This window comes from Chinchilla lanigera, unplaced genomic scaffold (assembly GCF_000276665.1).
Source record: "Chinchilla lanigera isolate Chin_1 unplaced genomic scaffold, ChiLan1.0 scaffold00063, whole genome shotgun sequence".
Classification (NCBI taxonomy): Eukaryota; Metazoa; Chordata; class Mammalia; order Rodentia; family Chinchillidae; genus Chinchilla; species Chinchilla lanigera.
In genome coordinates this window covers 11,618,427-11,639,331 of record NW_004955464.1, presented here as the reverse complement: position 1 = coordinate 11,639,331, position 20,905 = coordinate 11,618,427, and the positions used below count along the sequence as shown (strand labels likewise).

The following is a 20,905-nucleotide window of genomic DNA, read 5'->3' as shown; positions in this document are numbered from 1 at the left end:
ATGTAATTTTGTATTACACTGATATACAAGAATCTATGAGAATAAGAGATAACATTTTCAACTAAAATTAAAATTTCAATTCAAAAGAAATTACATACACTTTGAAGCTATGTGTTTGGGATGACTTAACACTGCAACATTGGGCTGCCCGTAATAAAAGCCATGTGCAGCATCATCAACGCATAGATTTGCAGAGACAACATACTGGGCGGAAGTCTCTAAGCTGGGATGCCATGTAAATGTTTTGTTCAAAAGCTATATTCAAAGACATGTTCTGTTAGAGAATTCTCACTGGCTGGATGTCTGAGCCCATCAGGATGCATGAAGGTAGTAAGCTCTTATTTAGGAAGTTTTTTTTTTAAAGGAAGCAGCTGACTGAGTCATGAAAAGTATGGAATGAAACTCTGAAACTAGTATTCCCAACTACAAAGTGCCTGGTACATACTAGAGGAGGCTCCACAAACGATTATTGAATTAATGAATGCAAGGACAAATTAACTTGTTTTTTTAATACAAGGTTGCCAGAGTTGCTTCTATAAAACTACAGAGGCCTGCCCATGGCTGGCTATAGAGGCCTACCTTTTTCTCCACTGGCACTTGGGAATGATGGCAAGAATCTGGCCTTGTCAAAGTTGTTCCCACCCTTTTTTTAAATGTTGAAAGCAGATGATCATATTGGATGCATGTGAACTGCAAAGACTGAGCATATGTGGATACTGTAGCTATAAAATACCAACTTTTATTTTTGTTTATGGCTTCACAATTCTAGAAACAACTTACATGTTTCTAGATAGCCTGGAGCCTGGCATATAATCAAATCAAAATCACAAACTAACTTTTTTTTCTTGAGACAGGGTCTCACTGTGTAGTTCAGGTGAGCCTTGAACTCACTATGTAGTCCAGGCTGGCCTTGAACTTGTGGCTGTGCAGCCTCAGCTCCCCGAATACTGGGATTATAGATGTGTGCCACCATGCCCAGCCATGCTAACTTTCAAAAGTCAAGGGTACTAGACTTAATATCCACTGTTTGGGGTTTTCTTACTCCTGCATCCCTTCTTCCTGCTGTAGGAATGTTCCTTGTGTTTATTTCGGCACCTTCCTCTCCCTTACAGCTCCTATCCACTCTCCCTGGGCAGCTTTAAGGATTCCCAAACATTATCTGCTTGGTCCTTGCCTCCAGCTCGAGGCCTGAATCCTTGGAATCAAGTAAGCAGAAATTCCAAATGATTTTCCGCCTAGGCTCTACAGTCTAGGGTAGACATCTGTGGCTGATTTGCTTATAGGATGTGCATGTTCACCTTTACAAGAATAACATCAAATTGTTTTCCAAAGAGATTTTTTCCAATTTATACTCTCTAGTAAGACTGTTTGAAAGTACCCTTTTACTTCATACCCTAGCTAACACCTGTTCCTGAAATGTTTCATTTTTACCTTTACCTTGACTCACCTTGTTTTTTAAAAACACAGTAACAAGAAATTCCCAACTTTTTCTCAATCATATCCAATTTTTTTTTTTTTTTTTTGGTACTGGGAATCAAACTCGGGACCTTGCACTTGCCTGGCAGGCGCTTATGTCACTGAGATATATCCCTGGTCCATTTCTCAACCATAAAAGAAGAAATTTAGAGCAATTCTTATATATAATTTAGGTTCTTTTATGAAGATACTGCAAATGACAAATTGAAAAGGAAATTGCTGAAAAGCAAACACATGTATGCTAATATAAGAGTTTTGGTAGAGCAATCTGGGGACTCAGAGAGACAAATGAAAAAGTGTGAGCTCATATAGACCACAGCTAAAGTAACTTGTTGCAAATTAATGGCCTGATTAACCAGACCACAAGAAAGATGCTCTGAATTCTTTAGGACACAATGCTCCTCTCAGGGCAGCTGGTTTCAAATGTCAGAAGCTAGAATTGAAGGAGCAGGTTAATCTCAGTACCCACACATAGCACTTACCTTCTGAAGTCCCTCAACGGTATTGGGCAGGCTAATTAGGTCTGCAGCTGACTTGACATTGGCTTTGAGGTGGTTTACTGCAGAAGTCAACTGAAAAATCTGGAAGGAAAAAAGCAACAAGCAATGAATACAGGATTTATAGAGTATGTACTTCTTTCATAAACTTTGTGGTTGATGATGTCAGTGTACCCTGGCAGCTCATAGGAGCAGAGGAGCTATAGTACCTTGGCTAGAGCTGAGATTTGGAAGGCAGCAGTAATACCCCTTCCTCCCCTGCCCAATTTAAGCTAGTGCCAAAGAGGGAAAGGCAAGTATTATTCTTTACCCTAGTCTTGGCAGCTATAAGGTCCAAAAATCTTAAATTGCCCAAAAGATGCAGTAATTACCATACGATCCTTCAACAATTGAAGAGGAAAAAAGCTAATGATCAAGGACCACTTCAAGATTTCATTTTGGTAAAATACAACACCTCAGTTATTTAACTGAACTTTTGTTCCTGTCCGAGTGGGAACATATTTTATAAAGTAAAAGCCCATCACCACAAAATAGAGTCTACATATACTGTATCCCGACAACCTGAACAGTACTTTCAACTGCTTGGGGATTTGGTTTTGGTTTAATAATGTGATTAATATTTCAGACTCAATAGCTCAACCAAAGTACTCCTTTGTACCCTGAAGGCTCAATAAATACCCATTGACTCACTGACTGATGCAATGAATGTATTACAATAAGAACCGAATAAAATTGTGGCTTCCTTTCTGCTACTTAGGGGTAGAATTCTAAATAAATGGACTACTCTCTTGAATGGGGGCTGGGAGAACCTGCATAACGTTCAATTTCAGGCTGCAAAGACCATATTCTAACAATTCTTACAGTGTGGCTTAAAACACTCTTCAAAGATTCTTGGTTCCAAACTGCTCTCCTATTCCAAATTCTAGAATGACAACACAGATCTAATAATAGCAATTAGAAGAGCGCCTTGTAGAGTAACCATCCCAGTTTCTGAGCACTTGCTATAGGCCAAATGGACATTAGACCAAGTAGAAACTGATTCCCTATCACTCCCTCAACAAATGCTTGGCAACTTCTCTGTACCAAGCACCGCTACCGGCACTGAGGAGACAGTGGCAAGCCAGACTGTGGGGCTTTGCTCTCATGGAGTTTAATCCTAGTAGCAGGTGACAGAAAAACAAAGAATCAGTAATAAGTCGGCCTGAACAAAGGAGTCCAGTGAGGTATCTGGTAACTCAGGAACTCAGGTTCTCATTTCCTTCTTTCCCTTTAGGAGGGGTGAATGCACAGGGTTAAGACCATTTTAATTTATTCATTCATTAATGCAACAAATATTTATCAAGCCCTATTATATATTTTTTGTTTTTGTTTTTTTTTTGAGACCAGGTCTCACTATGTAATTCAGGCTGGCCTTGAACTCACTATGTAGCCCAGGTTGGCCTTGAATTTGTGGCAATCCTCCCGCCTCAATCTCCCGAGTCAAGCCCTATTATATACTAGTAGCGAACAATGTAGGTTTTAGGAATCTTTGTGGTGCCTATATTTCAGACAATTTTACATATGAAAAACATCAAGTAGAAGTGACTGGGCAGCTACTTTATATCAGAAGGTTAGAGAAGGGACCAGGTGTGGTGGTATATGCCTGTGATCTCAGCACTCTGGGAGGCTGAGGCAGGAAGATTGCAAGTTTGAGCCTAATCTGGACAACTCAGTAAGACTCTATCTCAAGAGAGGCTGGAGAAGTAGCTCAGTGTGAAGGCCCTGAGTTCAAGACAGTACTGCAAAAAAAAAAAACAAACCAAAAAAATCCCCCCAAAAACCAACCCCCCGTGAAAAAGAGAAGGTCAGAGAAGGGGTCTATAAGGAAACAGAATTTAAGTAGATCTATACAATAAGAAAGAATTAATCATACAAAGGTTGGATGTATACCTCAGGGCAGAGGAAATTACTAGGGCAATTCAATGAAAGTGCTTGGTATATTTAAAGGACAGAAAGATGTTCAGGTGGTAGAATTTGGCTAGAGATACAGCAAAAGGCCAGAACAGGTAGAAAGGCCTTTGTAAATCAGAATAAAGATATAGATTGTATTTGAGCTGTAATGGGAAGGGGGGCAAGGCGGATAATTACATGATTGCAAATACCTTGTGTGAATATTACTATGGTTGGCTGGTGGAAACAGGAGTCCAGAAAGAAGGTGATATGGGTAGTCTGGTAAGAGACAATGGAGGTTTGGACTTCACTTGTATCAGAGGTAGAAGCAGAAGTTAAAAAGACATGATTTGCTGGGACTAGATATGAGGGGTGAGAAGGAGAAAAGAATTAAAGAAACTCCTAAACCTTTCACTTCAAGGAGCTGAGAGAGAGGGCCCATTGAAGGAATAATTGTTGACTGTGACATTAGGTGAAGTTCTGAATAAAGTGATACTAGTGGAGGTAGAAAGGGATAGGCTTTATTGAAGTAGGACTCCAATTAGACTCCGATGGAAAAGTTAAGTTTTATATACAAAAATAAAGAAGGTGCTGAATGTGGTGACACATGCCTGTAATCCCAGCACTCAGGAGGCTGAGGCAGGAGGATTGCCTTGAGTTCAAGGCCAGCCTAGGCTACACAATGAGACCATCTCAAAAAAAAAAAAAAAAAGCAGCCAATCTTTCTAGGTTAGAAGTGTGAGCGGCACTGGAGAAAAGTAGGGAACAACAGCACCATAGGTTCCGCAGTACTTTTCCTACACTTCTCAAAGAGACAATGACTTAATTATTGAGGTTTCTCTCCTCCACAAGACTGTAAACACCATGTGATCAAGGACCATGCCTGTTTTATGTTCCACAATATGCCTGTCACAAAGACAGAAATTCAGTAAACATTTACTGAATGAAGAGAATGAATGGCTAAGGACTAATACTTGGGATGGATCCTGACGTGGCTAGTCCCAAACAGAGTAGAGGGAAAGGCCAGGAGGTTAGAGATAAAGTTAAATAAGAAATGAATTAATTTTTCTCACCAATAAAATGCTGTGCCTATGATGACAACAACAACATCATCAGCAAAACAGTTTACTAGCCCCTGCAAAGGAGAGTGTGATGGTTTGAAAAATGTATCTACAAATTCTGTAATAGTTTGTCCTTTAAGATGGAACTTAATTCCCTTCCCCTTGAATATGGTATAGGCTTAAGTGACTTGCGTTTAGTGAAAAGACTAAAATGGAAGTGACCATTGGCAACTTTGGAAACGAGGTCATTCGTCAAAGGCACTGCTGCAACTATGGCTTGTCTGCTCTCTTGGATCACTCACTCTGGGAGGCTAGCTGCTGTCCTGTGAGGGAACCCAAACAGCCCCAGTTGGGAGGAACGGAAATCTCTTGCCAATAGCCACGAGAGGACCTTCCAGGCCTATTCAAGCCCTCAGATGAGGAAGCCCTGGCTGATATCTTAGCCTTAGAGATCCTAGCCAGAAACATTCTGCTTAGCTGTTCCCAAATCCTGACCTACAGAAACTGAAAAGAATAAATGCTTGTGTTTTAAGCCACTAACATTGGGGATGAAATTAATCCAGCAACAGATGACTAATATAGATAAGAAGAATGAAGTGCCATATATAACTAAACCTCTCAGCACAGTACCTCACACAAACAAGTGACAGTTATTAGTAGTGAAATTTAATGAGTACTTAAACATGTAATTCTCCATAAGTGCTCTAAAATATGCAGACTAGTATCAAATTCTGACTTTATGCCCTTAAAAACAGAGATGAAAAACATCAACTGACAGGGAGATACTTTCAGCAAACTGTAAACCTCTTAAAACTAATAATTACATCAAAGAAGTTTTCACCTATCCTTTTAAGAAGATATGAATAATACTATGGTTTGAAAAGGACATAAAGAAACAGGCATTTTTATTCATTGTGGGAGCATAAATCAGAGGAGCATTTTCAGAAGTTTATCTAGGAATATCCTTCAAAATTTGAAGTGTTTAGGTTCTTTATTCAGCAACTTCATTTCTAGAAATCAATCCTGACAGACTACCTGCTCACGTGCACAAAGACACACGCACTAGGACATTCATGTCTTCTTTATTTGCAATAGCAAAGCAACTAGAAACAATCTAAATGCCTATCACCTAGAATGTAGATACATTTGGTGAACAAAGCAAATGGCAGTAAAAACATTGAACGACTCCATTTATTTATACTCACAGGCTAACCCATAAGCTAATTCATATTAAAAGCTATTAAGGCTTTGTAAATGCCTAGAGGACTGTAGAAGTGCAGTGCTTCTGACGGATGGTGGATAACTATGAGGATGGAGAGTGCAAAGGACAGAGTGTGTACGTGTGTGTGTGTGTGTTGGGGAGAGACAGATGGGGACTGAAGGGAAATTTGCATGAGTTCTATATGTATTTTCTTTCTTAAATCTTATATATTCACATATTATAAATTTTTAAAAGACAAAGGATGAAAAAAATATGCATGAAAAAAATCACATGATTTTCGGAAGGGTTTTGATGGGTTTCCTTGGCTGCCCCTTTCTTCTGAGTCCTCCATTGGGCCTTCCAAGACCATCTGGGCACACCATGAGGTGGTGGGGAGGGCATGTTTTGTTGCCCTAAAGTATGTACATAATCAGCCCCAAATCAATTTGATGGACAAGAGTGCAGTTATTCCAAGTGCTCTAATTGTGTAAGTACCTCTGAGGCAGCTTGAAGTGAATGCAGGCACACCATGCCACACTCAGTCTAGGCTTTAAACTGCCTCACTTAAAGAGTGGACTGAGGAGAGCTGACCATCAGCTCTGCAGCTAACCAACACACTGAGAGCGTCTTACTCATAAGACCCAGGTCATACACTGGTCACTCAGACTCAGCTATATTTCCATATATTACAAAGCTGGATCCCATCTTCCAGTCTTCCTCTCTTCAGTGCAGTAATGCCAACATCTGGGAAATTACAGCAAGTCCATGTGCAGAACTGGAATGGGAAGATGAGGGGCACCTTCCCATTACTGTCTCTAGCACGGCTCTGGCCTCTGTAACAGGCATATCCTAGAATGTCAGGTTGGATTCAAGAACACAAAATGTACTGCCAGGAGTCACTTTTTTGCACTTTGAAGTCTAAAAAGTTGAATTAAATAGAAACCATTAAGAAAAAAACTCACATTCTAGCCAAAAGATGAATCATGGCTTTTATGCATATTACATGATTTTTCATTAGCAAAATTGAAAATAGCCACTATAGACCATTTGATTAATATATCATTTTATACTACAAAGTCAGAAATGCTGTTTTTTTCCCCCTCTGGGTTTAAAATTAAGTATTCTTTAAATAGCAAAGAAAAAGCTACTAAAACAATCATCAAAGCTGAATGATTATGAGTAGGGACACTCCCACGCCCACAACCCCTCAGGAATCCAACATCGTATCCTTTCAACTTATCTACTGAGTACCTACTGAATCCTGTAAAGGACATAAAGATGGGAGTCAGAATGGGAATCTGGAAAGAGGCTCTCAAGACAAATATTTTAATGTTAGACTCTTATGCAGCTGTGCAACTGTGGGCAAACTAACCTCTTAGAGCCTCAGTTTTCTTATCTGTAAAATGAAATACCATTTCTACTTCATAGAAACAAAGAAAGCAGATCACACGTAAGCGTATCTAACAGTAGCCCACACAAGGAAACATTTAATGAATGCCAGCTGTCATCTTCATTACCATCACCAGCCCCGCGGCCGCTGCCATCATTTTCGTTATCATGCCTAAGGCTCAGTACAATACACAACCTTCTAGTCCAATTAGACACACACACCATAACCTGTTGGTAGTTTGAAATCAGAAATACCGGCCTCCACAAATGTGAGCAATGAACTTCTGTTCTTTATAAGTTAGCTACTCTGAGATAATTCGTTATAACAGTTTAAATGGACTAAGAATCCAAAGCTTAGATCCATAGAAGTAGTTTAGTAAATATTTATTGAATTAATGATCTTCAAAGGGAAGGAGACTCCCTATAATGGTGGTGGGGGATGAGTACAAAATCAGAGATTTCATGAATAAAACAAAAATATAATAAAACTTCAACTACTAAGACATTTTTTCAAGGAAAAGTTCAATTTAATTTTTTTAAACTGATGGCTTCTTTTGGACTGCATTACCTTCAACTCACATTGTGATAAGCAGGGTCCTTGTTAAGTGATGTATTTTCTTGTTGTGTAAGCAACTTCAAACTGCTTTTAAAAATGCCACTAAAAGCATCTTAATTGACAGTTACCTTTATAGAAACATAGCTAAATATTAATTTTGTACCTATTTTGTTGAAATGTCTTGTACTCAAACAGACCATGTGAGATGTATGTGTAGTATTAACTTTAGAAAACCACTCAGAGTGCAGAGCTTCTGTTGCAAATGACATGAAACTCCGCTTAACTGTTGCCTATCTTTCTGAGCCCACATCAGCAGAAAATTCCTCTGTGTCAGGCTGGCTCCATCAGCCAGTCCCGGCATCTTTGAAGATATACCGCAGCCAAAATGGAAAGCATTTTGGTCCAGTCTTCCTCAGTTTCATATATAAAGACTTAGGACTGAAGTAAACTTTCCCCTATACCGGCATATCCAGGTACTTATTGCAGCCATTCACAATAGCTTCAAGAAAAATTAAAAAAAAAAATTAAATATTTAGGAATTAACTAAACAAAGGAAGTGAAATGAAAACTATGGTACTCTGAAAAAGGAAATCTAAGAGGACATCAGAAAATGAAAACTTATCCCCTGTTCCTGGATAGGCAGACTCAATACTGTCAAAATGGCCGTACTCTCAATTGATAAGTAAAATTTTGGATTGTAACTTGTTCTGTGAATGTTCTGCAAGACAAGCAAATGTTTCTAATAATTTTTTTTTTTTTTGATATAGGGTCTCACTTGTAATTCATGCTGGACTTAAACTCACTATGTAGCCCAGGCTGGCTTCAAACTCATGGCAATCCTCCTGCCTCAGCCTCCTGAGTGCTGGGATTATAGGTGTGTGCCACCACCTGGCTCTAATAAATTTTAACTTGATAAAGGAGTGATGTCTTGCTGTGACACTAAATGTCACATGGTCACAGTCAATGACTCTTTTCTCGCAACCCCACTTTCTCCTGCAGGATTGTGGGTAATCATCTCTGAAGAGCAAGAGGTTAAGGAGGAGGTCTCATCTGTAGAGGAGAAAAAGGCAGACAAATCTCTCACTTCAAATGAGACTAGGGAGATGTGTAAAAATGTACGAAACTGCAAAGTTTTCTAGAAATGCACCACCCTTGTAGCAGTGCAAGTGATATATCTGTTTAACAATAATGCAATGTTGCATTTCTACGAAATCCTCAAAAGGAAGCATTGGATAGGTTTCCTGTTAAACCTGCTTGAAAACAAAAAGAGTCTATTGAGCCAATAGATAGCAGTGATTCTGCTAGTAATAGTGAAAGTGAGCCTACACAATAACCCCCTTCTCTCTCCTCTCCCTCACACTAGCCACAAAGGTTTTCAAGGGTAAATGCAGGTTAATTTGTTTATTTTTCTTTATATTTTGTATTATATTATGACATTGTAATCATTTTATATGAATATTTTTGGGTTGTGGAATGAAGCATCTGAGTTTCTGTTATTTCTTATGAGGAAATTTGCTTTGATATACAAGTGTTTTGGATTACAAGCATGTTTCTGGAATGAGTTTTGCTCACAAACTAAGGTTTTACTGTACACAAATTTAATGCAGTCCTAGTCAAAATACCAACAGCATTCTCATAGGTGTTATAATCTATCAATTATTTCATTAATACATTTTTTATTCTTTTTTTTGAGACAGAGTCTCACTACCTAGTCCAGGCTGGCTTAAACTTCCTACATAGCCCAGGCTGGCCTTGAACTTGATATGGTCTGGAAGTCATGAAATTCCTGCCTCAGCCTCCAGAGGCACTGCTGGGATTACAGGAGTGAACTTCATGCATCATTTTTAAAAGCAAAATAAACTAAAAGATAATGAAATGTCATAAGACATCACACATGTTTGGGGTGAATCACTCTTTTCAGAAACTTTTACTTCAGTAACATCTAGTGTCTTAGTCCATTTTTTGTTGCTATAACTGAATACTACAGACTGGGTGACTCATAAAGAACAGAGGTTTATTTAAGCCTATGGTAACGGAAGCTGAGAAATCCAAGAACATGGCACCAGCATCTGGGGAGGGCTCTCTTGCTCTGTCATAGTGAAGGACAGCAGTCAGCCTGGTTTTCTCTTTCTCTTCTTATGATGCCATCAAGGGGGCCCATCTTTATGGCTCAGTTCTAATTACTACCCAACTACTATTAACATATGAATCTGGGGATTAAGTTTCCAACACATGAACTTTTAGGGGACATATTCAACCACTGCATATGGATATGTACATGTTTACTGGACAATTTTAAAACCTTCTTTACCGTGGGTTCCATGCAAAAGCTGGAAGGTACTTCCCCAGAGCACTGATTTTTGGTCTTAAGTACTGAACTGCCTCACTCCTAAACAATTATTGAAAAGTATAGCTTCAGAAATATTTGCAAGCACTTTCTTCTAGCACAGTGCTTTCTCCTACTGGCTCATTCTGAGCTTTATAATTCTACTATGAAGAAGAGAATACCTTCTTAGTCCCAACAAAACTGATGTGCTCATTCTTATGCACTTTGCATGTGAACTGTTCATTTGGTATGTGAGTTTTCTTTTCAATGACTGTATCTTTCCTAACTACACAAAAAATGAGTACAGGGCAAGTATGGTCCCTTCTACACAGGAAATGCTTTGTCAAAATCCTTAGAATAAAGTCCCCTTTCTCTGGTAGATTCATCTGGAAGCAATGCCTACTGAGCTCTGGCTAGTTTGGGGACTAGAAAAGTTTATACTCTAGGCTTGCTTGCCTGATCAAGGTAATTAACTAACTCTATTACCTATTCTAGAATTAATACTATTAGCTACTGATGCTTTACACATTTGGTTTAGTATAATTTATAGCACTATAACCTAAGGCTGCATCTGTAAGTTTGTAAACTATATTAAACAAAATAAACCTCTCATTGTTTAATAGTCTATTCATTCTCCTGGGAGCTAGAAAATACTCTTATTTGATACCCATACTGCTGCACAAGAAAAGCTAACTCAAGAATTTGTAACTCCCTACATTGGTTTAACTTGGTAGAACTCTTTATTTGCAGAAAGGGTTAACATTGTAAATATTTGGTAAATGTATAACTATTATGTATTTTAACATTTTTGGATCATAGTATGCAAAATCTCAATTTAAAAAGTGAAACACCCAAAGGTGAATTCCCTGCACCTACAAATTCAAACTAAAAAACCAACCAACCAAACCAAATATTCATAGCTTACATAAACATTAAAAAAACCCCACACTTTTGCTACCTGCTTATTCATTTCTGTGATGTTAATCCAGAGTTTGTTTAAGCCCAGGTCTCCAGATTCTATCTTCTCAAGTTGTTTTTGTTTGCTGAGAAGTTCTTCATTAAGTTTGGGGATTTCCTGGAATGAGCTTTTCTGGTTAGATTCCACTAAAAGCAAACAGAAGAAAAATAATCATAAACACCCACAAAGTTCCTTCAGGGTCCCAAGATAAAAAAAAAAAAAAATGACCATTCAGTAAGAAAGGAGATGTGTTAAGAAAAGTTAATTTTGGATGATAATGATGACATTTATATTTATCAACTACATTGTTCTTTTATTTATGTAAATGTGTATCTTTAACACTGAAGCATTTTAACTGGAGCTATCTCACTATTGGCAATGCAACCTTTAAGCTAGATGACTAAAACGTTTAACAAAGAACATGAGCAGAAAGAACTAGATCTGAATTTCAGCTCTATAACTTACTATAATTTTGAGTAAATTATTCAAATCCTTTGAACTCAGTATCCCCATCTATAATATGACTGTTAGAATGGCTGTAAAGCACTTAATGCAGCTGGCTAAACATACAGTAGGTGATAAATAAATACTGACCAGCTTAACTAAGGAACTTCTTAATGAAGATTTATGAACTTCATTAATGGTCAAGTGACATTATATCTCCAAATACTTAAATCTATTTTTCTATCTTAAATGGATTAACTGCAAGAGATCTTATAACATTTCAAATACTATTATGAAGACTAAGATTTTTAATCTTTCCCAAAAAGCAAATAATGTTTTCTTAAATTTAAAAATCAACCCAAAGTTTAAAATGAAATAGAAGATAAAGAACATGCTAGTGAAATAAAGCATGATATTTGGACTTTTCTTTGGGAAAAGTCTTTTCTTTGGGAAAAAAATATTTCTTGAATGGTTTAGAGATTTGCCAGCCTGAAGGTAGAGACCTGAGAGAGCACTTTCTCTTTTTTCTTTAAAAATCATTTTTCCTTTTAATGGAAAATAAAATATTGATAATGGCTGGTCCTCCAGAATAAAACCTGCATCATTTTTTTTTTTAAAGTCACAGACTACCTGATTAGTTATTATATGCTTCCTTTAAAACTAAAAACTGGCAAAAACGACCTATATAAAGCAATTTACTAAAATGTAAGCTCTAGAACTTGGTCTTGTTTATTTCTATATAGGGTACATTTTGAATACATTTGGCACATTTTAGGCACTCAAAAAGTATTCGTCACCTGAATAAATCTTTGCTTACCTCCCAACTACATTTCTTGTTACCTTATATGCTTCTTCAATCTAACAAAGAAAACTCAACAAATAAACCGAAACATACTTTATAATAACACACAAAAAAAACCCCACAAAAATTGAAGGTGGTGAGTTTTCAAGCCTACTAAATGAAAATTCAGAATAATTAAAGTTAGATATTTTTGTTTATTTAAAAAAATACTTGCCAAAGGATTTAATTATAAATAAATAGGTGTTTCTAAGTGCTTTTACTGTAGAATATGAGTTACACATGGTTTGCAGGAATATAGCCATCTCAGACAGTGAAAACATTTTACCACTCAGTCCAAATTAATGCAGCTCTTAGGCATGCCACTGAATTTCTTACACATTTTCAGCTAGATTGTAAAGAAAAACCCGTCCCATATGTGTATGCCATATTCAGGTTGTCACATACCCCAAAAGGTCTCTCTCCTTCCTGAAGTCTACATGTATTAAGTAGGAGGTAGAAGTGGAAGAGGAAATAAGACAAACACACAAATAACCTAGGTTATATAAGAAGTATCTAATAACTATATAAAGCTGATAAGCCCTGAAAACACTCTGGAGCCCAAGTAATGTATAAGCCAAAAGACGGTCATAACTGTTACCTGATTTGGGCTGTTTTAGGAGAGACAAGCCAAGTCCAGGTACTTTTATTACATAAATGAGAGGAAGTGTATAGTACAAACAACCTCTGATTGCTAATGAATGTTCTTTCAACATGGAAAGCAGCTCATTTAAAGCTGAGCAAGTTTGTTCTCCAAAGATTTCCTAATCCTTAGGATTAGGAAGTAGAATTTCTGTACATACCCTTCAAACAGAACATATATAATGCTAATAGCAATATTTTATATTTATACAATGTCTTTATAGTTTTTTTTTTTTAAGACAGGGTCTTAAGGTCAGGCTGACCTCGAACTCATAGCAATCCTCCTGCCCTAGCCTCCCAAGTGTTGGGATTTTAGGTGTGTGCCACCTAATGTTTTTGTAGTTTTCAATAAACTTTTTCAATAATTTGTTATTGCGCTCTGACCATGTGCCCAACCCTGCATTTGGCACCACTGTATACAAAAGGCCTTGAAGCTCTACTCTGCACTGCGACAGATGTTATAACAGAGGAACGCTCAAAGTGCTTTGATGGTAAATATACATCTTTACATTTTATGGATAAGAAAATGAAGGCTCCAAAGGAATAAGTGACTTGTCCAGATTTTATAGCTAGGAATGAGATGCCAGGATATAAATAGATGAACTTTCTGCTCTTAGGAACTGTCTCTTTTTAGTATATTCCTGAAGTTACAGACACACCTCCACTCCTCTATTAGCACAAGATAATGTTTTTTTTTTGTTTGTTTGTTTGTTTTTTTTTTTTTTACAAGATAATGTTTAAGATCTGTACTAAATGATCAAACCATCATTCTGCCTGTATGGTCAGAAAAGAACATGCTTGATATATTAATACTGTCTTTCTCTTCCAAATTTGTTTCCTTTATTCTAATGTTTCATAATTGAGTGACAGCGAGGGATGACTGGAAACTTTTAGAACTTTCCTTAGAATAACTGTGGAGGTCTTCTGAAGCACCTGATTCTGGAAAAAGAAGAGTGAGCTAAGAGCCTCAAAGTCAGCCAGTATTTTTAACTTAAAGACCGAGTTACTTCTTGATCGCAAAGAAAATGTCAAGCCTATCTTCTTTGCTTTCTATTTCAAGTATTTTGGCAATTCCCTTTCCTTTCCTCCCAAGTATCTTGAGAGAAATTTTGAAATAAATAAAAATGGGCTCTAAATTTTTCAAAAAGTTATTAAAGCCAGACAAGCTGGTAGCTTATCTATGTCACGGTCGCCTTGAGAAATAAGAGGTAAAAATTAACTTACTGAAATATATTTAAAGTAGAAAAGTAATTCACAGAAAGAGTATTTAAACTTAACAAGACTGACCCCATTTAGTCAAGATAATTGGTTTTCATAAAAAACTCTTGGGCAAACAGTCCACAGTAGTATAGCCTGTAGCCCACCCAGGGCCCACCCTCCACCTTTCCTCAGAAAGTCCTGCTTTTAGACACTACAGGTGCTGGACTTTCTGTTGTGTCAAATCAAAGCCAATAAAAAAAACTGGATTGACAATTTTAAGTCCATTTTACTCAGCTGGCTGACAAATGTAGTGAAGGTCCCAGAGGGTAGAAAGGGTAGAAAGCTCAAGGGTAGAAAGCTGGCCCTGGGGTCCACAATATAGTTCTTAGCATCCCTTAAATATACTACTTAAATATACTCAGGCTGGCCTTAAGCTCACTTTGTAGCCCACGCTGGCCTCAAACACACAATGATCCTCCTGCCTCATCTTCCTAGTGCTGGGATTATAGGCATGTGCCCCCATGCCTGGCTTGTATTAATAAATATTTGTTCTCAAATAATAAATACTTGTGCTCAATAAAAATTGACTGTTAGGGTAACTACTGTCCTTCATTTTCTAAATAAATTTCCCAAAAATTTCAGTTAATACATAAATTACCTGGGTATAAAGATAGGCACAGCGAAGTTAGAGAAAAGACTCCCTAGAGGGCAGATTTAAGGAATGTTCTTAAATGGACAAATATATAGTTGCTATACATGATCAAAAAAAGATGTGGCACAAGCCTAGGAAACCCAACTGCTTACAGAGAGTTGATGGTTCAGAGATGTGTTCAGTGGTTACGTATGGTTAAACACTGGTTTTGAGAACCTCATTTCCAGGTTATGATTACTGTGTTAATACAAAGAAAAGACTGGACCTAGAAACACCTGGCAATACTGCAAGGACAGACACTTGAGTGGGAAAAAAACTACAAGGTACAAATCTCATCCTCTATTGTACTCTGATTCGACTGGTTGATAAAACATATAGGTCAGAACAATTCTAGCAGATAATTTTGGGTTCCCTACTCCCATTCCCTGAATTAGAAACTCAGAAGAAAATCTTAGTGAGTAAACATTTTTTTCCCCAAGCAGCTTCATTAGAGATGCCACTAACATACTAAGGATTAGCTGTCCCTAGGACAGGTTCAGAATTCAAAAAATTGCAGTCAGCAGAGAGAAGCTGGGGTAAAGAAAAGGTAGGATGTTGTGACCTCCTAGGCTTAAGATAGGAAGTAAGAATCCTAACTCCAGTTCTGGAGCTAAATTTCTTTATGACCATGAGAAAGTATGGTTAGTTTTCTGGGATGCCAGTGCTACTGAGGTTATGGTATCTGTGCTTACATTGAAACTAGTTCCTTAGCTTAGAAAACTAACCCTTGAAATCTAGAGACAGAAATTTCAGTGTTACTAAAAAATGATATTTAGGTTAAGTTTGGTTGAAACTATCATGTAAACGTATCTTTCAGAAATACACAAATTACAATTAGAATATATAACACTTTGTAACTTGAAACATCCCTTAAACCTTAAAACATACTCATAAGACAAAAATTTCTGCCAGTTGTATAGTGCTCAGGGTAGGCACTATTATGGTTATTGCAAGCCCTTCATGAATATGTAATTTAGTTCAAAGAGTCACAAAGTTTTTCTAAAACTTCAAAATGGTAATACTCATTAATGGCATTTGAAGCTTTTTCCCTTGAAACACAAACAAACATAGCTAAAGATAGGAGAGAAATCTTTTTTTTTTCTTGCTATGTAGTGTAGGCTGGCTTTGAACTCACTATTAACCCAGACTGTCTTTGAGGCACTCCTCCTGCCTCAGCCTCCTATATGTTAGAATTACAGGTATGTACCATCACATCCAGCTTGAGAAATCTACTAGTTTTTGTACTTTGCTTGAATGCTAATATGCATAAAACCAGCTCTTCCAGTACTTTTACTAGACTTCTCTTAGACTACTGACCCACGCTGACAGTAATGAAATCTGTGAGCACTTGAACAAATGTGTGTAGGCTTGAACAGCCACTGTAAACAGTGATGCACTACAGTGGCTGTTACAAACTTGGGCCTGGACGATGGGCAAGAGGGCATCTATAAACAAATCTCAACTTTGCACACTTAGTCACTGAATATGTCACTCAATCCTTTTAAGCCTTTTTTTCCCCTGTCTTTTTGAGACAGAAGCTCACTATGTAGCCCAGGCTTGCCTTGGAACTTGCAGCAATCCTCCTGCCTCAGTTTCCCAAGTACTGGGATTATAGAAACGTGCTACCACACCTGGCAACCTTATGTTTTTTTAGAATACAAAATTATAAAAAATAATACTTATTTCACCATTTTGGGAATAAAATGATTAGTTGTGACTTGGCACATAATAGGCATTCCACATACATTGACTCTGACTATTACTATTATTAGGCTCATTACTATGTCCTATGTGGTGTTTAAGTGGAAATCATTTGACAGGCCTACATTCTTTTGCAACTAGGCCAGTGAGGTGTAAGCAAACAGCCCAGTGTTGCCATTGTCACAGGTGGAGGTTAACCAAAGCTCTAGGTTCCCGAAGCACTTCCCTTGAGCACTCTGAAAGTTGAATAGAACGTCATTATTTCAGACGCTAAGTCAGTGTGGAGGGCATGCCTATAATCCTAGCACTAGGGATCCCAGGAGAATTGCCACAAGTTCAAGGCCAGCCTGAACTATATAGGGAGATGCTATCTCCGATACTACTGTCCTAGTGAGCACTGTCTTTGCTTATGGGTTTAAAACAAATAATTGTTACACCATTGAAGCTAATAGTTGAGAATAAGGATAAAAATGCTGAAAAGAATGTATAATTTGGGCCGGGGATATAGCTCAGTGGCACAGCACCTGCCTGGCAAGCACAAGGTCTTGAGTTTGATTCCTGGTACAAAAACAAAACAAAATAGGTCAAAATAATGTATAATTGCTCCACTAGAGAAGGCAAAACTCTTAATTCAGCCTGATGCAATTTGTCCTGGAATATGGAAAAAAAAGAATCCAAGATTAAGCTTTGAAAAGGGTGACTACTTACTTGTTCTAAATTTTTCCTTGAGGGCATCCAGATCCTCCTTGAGAGCAATTTGCATCCACACCAAGCCAACACAGGCCACAACACAGGCCGCAAGGATGACAAAAGCACAGAGGGGATAACAGATCTTGCAGCATCGTAAATAGTCTCCCCTATAAAAAGAACAAATCCAACCATCAGTATGAAAGTAATTATGAGTACAGTTTTGCCATGTAGTTATCTTCTCTAATGAATGACCAGTAGATTTACCATGGCAAATAGGATAATGCGCTTACATCTAAATAGTAAAAGATTAAGTAAATACGTAATATGATCTATGAAAAGTCCTATTCGGTACAAAGGTTTTAAACTTCATAAGAAACTTCAGAAGAGGTCCTGTGGGCCATAGGAAACACTTTTGAGCTCTGCAGACCACCACCTTCAGCATCAACTCAGGAAGGAGGCCTTCAGAGACAAGCTCAGTTGGAAAAGTGTAAAAGCTAGCAGTTTTCTGCAATTCCATCACTGCACTGTAATTTACCTATTTTTCTCTTTCAAAACATGCTTTCTTAGTTATTGAAACTTCACAAACTTTTGAGCAAGAGAAAATGTAATGAGAGAAACAGAATCTGTAAGTTTTAGAGAACTTCTGGTTCCCCATTGTTCAGTGATGCTGAACCTTTTAGAGCTTTCAATGACAACAAACAGCCGGCTGGGGCATGCGTATCATAGGTTCTCCACCACTGCTGTAGTTTACTGACTCCGAAGGAAGGAAATAGAAACAGGTGAGATTTCCCACTCAACTCATCCAGCCTTCAGTGTCTAACCCAAGAGGGTATATATTTCAGAATTAACACTTCAAACCTTCATCCACCACACACAAAATTAGCCTTACATACTTAATGTGGCAAAGTTCACCAGAAACCAAACTTTAACTAAAAGGATACAGACACTCTAAACAAACAACAAAGATCCAATCTCTTTTAGCACCACAACCTTCTGCTAGTCCTTGCTTCCATCAAGGACACTTTCAAGGTTGCCTTTAGCTCTTCTCCAACCTGAACCCTGATTACCAACATCATCGAAAAATGGTCTGTGAAAAAGTTGCGTTTTTACTCTCACTCCCGAGCTACTCTCAAGGCTCATACTTTCTACAGTATGTCCCTCATCATATTCCCCCATCGCCAAGATTCAGATTTATTAAAAGCACAAAAAATAATTAACAATCTTAAGGTCTCTGGCCTTCCTCCTCTTTTTTTTTTTTTTTTTAAAGGCCTAGTCCCGAAAACTTCTCTGCCCCACTGTCTTTGTTCTTAACTTCTTTCTGATGCCCTGGGCCCCTGATACATTACCTGCACCCATATCTCTACTCTAGATCTAGAGCTGTCCTTTTTACACCTAAAGACTGTCCTCTAATTTACCCTTCATTCAGGATGTGTACTCGCCTCTCTTGACACTTTTCTCCCTGTTTGCCTTTCAAGGTCTACTTCCTTCTCTTCCTAGCACGCCTTTCTCCTTCCCATCCGTTCTCCTTAGCAGTACAAGGAAATCGCTTTTACTCATCCCAGCCCTTGCCACTGCATCACTTACTTGACAAAACGTGAGCGATTTCCAACTCCATCAAATTCCTCTTCCTCCTCTGAGCTGGACTCGGAGTCTGAGTCAGGAGGCTCAGTTCGAAGCAGGCGGTGGCTGCTGGAGTTTTTCTTGGGCTTCTTTCTCCGGCTGTCTCCACCCAAACCGATCAAGGCATTGAGCTCTTTTCGCTTTTTCATCTTCTTGTGTGGCGTTAGTGGAGCGCCCACTCCTGAGCTGCCAGGTTCGTACCCGACGCCCAGTTCTCTTGCTGCCTTGGAGCTGCCTTCCAGGGTGGGAAATCCTGGGCCAGAGCCCCCGCGGCCACTCCCACCCGCGGGTGGGACTGACCAGATCCGCTGGGAGCTGGAGACGGGAGCCCAGAGGAAACTGGAGCTCAGATGAGTGGGGGAAGTCACATAGAGATCGCCAAGGAGTTGGCGATTGAAACGGATAAAGCCCTGGGCATGGAGTGTCAGCTAAGAGTGTAGAAAGGGTAAAAGAGCACAAAAAAGCTAAGCGAGGAACGAAAGGTTCGGAGCTTTGTTAAGTTCAACAATATTTTCAACAGTGATCTAGAAGCTAGGGAGCGCACAGGATACGTACTTTGGACCTCTGGGACAGGATTTTCAACAACAACAAAAAAGAAACTTATTCTTGAATGGGAGAAGGGAGAGCAATGAAGAGTAAGACAGAGGTGGCAGCGGTGTGTGTCGCCTAGCCGCTACAACCCGGACACTGCCGGCGTGGAGAAAATGCCCGGGCTAGGAAGCCAGTTGGGGTTAGGGATGATCACCGTTCTCTGGCTTCCGTCCTGAGTTTGAAGGAGCTCGGCTCGGAGGTCTCGGCCTGAGACGAGCCGGTCCCGCTCCTGGGAGACCCCAGCCCTGCAGTCCGGGCCTGGGGGGGGGCGGTTGCTGAAGGGGCGATTGCCACTCTGCCCTCCTCAAGCGTTCCCTCTGAGTTTGAGGTGTCTGGAAGGGCGACTTCGGCAACTCACATACGCAGCTTCCACTGCAGCTGCGATTCCGGGCCCTACTCCGGCTCTGGCCGCTCCCGACGAGCTGGTGGCGGCGGCGGCCGCGGGCTCCAGACCCGGGCCATCGCTCCGGCCACTGCTCACTTCCCCTTTGGCAGCTGCCGCCGGCGCCGCCTGTCAGTAAGACGCGGCCCTATTGGTGGCCCACTGGATGACGTCACGGTAGAGGGCGCGAGTGGTGGCGGGAGGCGGGGCGTTAAAGGGGCCCGGCTCTGGAGAGGGCTGCGTCTGGCCGGTGGTGAGGGACGCCCCGCCCCCCTCGCCTGCTCCGGGGCAGGGTTTTGTTTACCGAGGAACCGGGTCAGGTGAAGCACCGAGCCTCTCGACCTGCTGGAAAAGTTCTTGGGCTGTCCAGGCCTAGAGTTGTGAACTGGACTAACCCAGCCTAGAGGCTCCACCCCTCTGACTCCCGGGCTGTTTATTAAAAGTTTAGGCGCGTTTCAGATTAATGACCCGGTTGACCGCATTCAGTCATTCAACACATGTTTACTGAGGGCAACATTCCAGGAACTGCTCTTGTGCTAGGGATAGAGCACTAAGCAAAATAACCACTGACCTTGCCTTCCAGAATAGGGTTGTTAGATTTAGCAAGTAAAAATACAGGACACCTAGTAGTTTGAATTTTAGGTAAACAGTGAAATTTTAAAAATATAAATAAATCGCATGCAACATCTGGGACATCCTCCCACTGAAAAGTG

The 20,905-nt window shown here is 39.4% G+C and overlaps 1 protein-coding gene across 4 annotated transcripts in view; it reads right to left on the bottom strand.

Annotated features, from left to right (window-relative positions):
• Efcab14 (EF-hand calcium binding domain 14) overlaps positions 1-20,322 on the bottom strand; it is a 34,507-nt gene extending 14,185 nt beyond the window's left edge. For 3 of the 4 annotated variants that reach the window (XM_005398651.2, XM_005398653.2, XM_005398654.2), the window contains exons 1-4: positions 19,184-20,322; positions 17,618-17,766; positions 11,394-11,539; positions 1,959-2,057 (exon numbers count right to left, since the gene is read on the bottom strand). In XM_005398651.2, coding sequence (XP_005398708.1) covers positions 1,959-2,057; positions 11,394-11,539; positions 17,618-17,766; positions 19,184-19,368 — 579 coding nt within the window. In that variant the 5' untranslated portion in view covers positions 19,369-20,322. The remainder of the gene's footprint in view (positions 1-1,958; positions 2,058-11,393; positions 11,540-17,617; positions 17,767-19,183) is intronic. The other variant, XM_005398655.2, reaches the window with a different exon arrangement.
• Between the last annotated feature and the right edge of the window lie 583 nt (positions 20,323-20,905).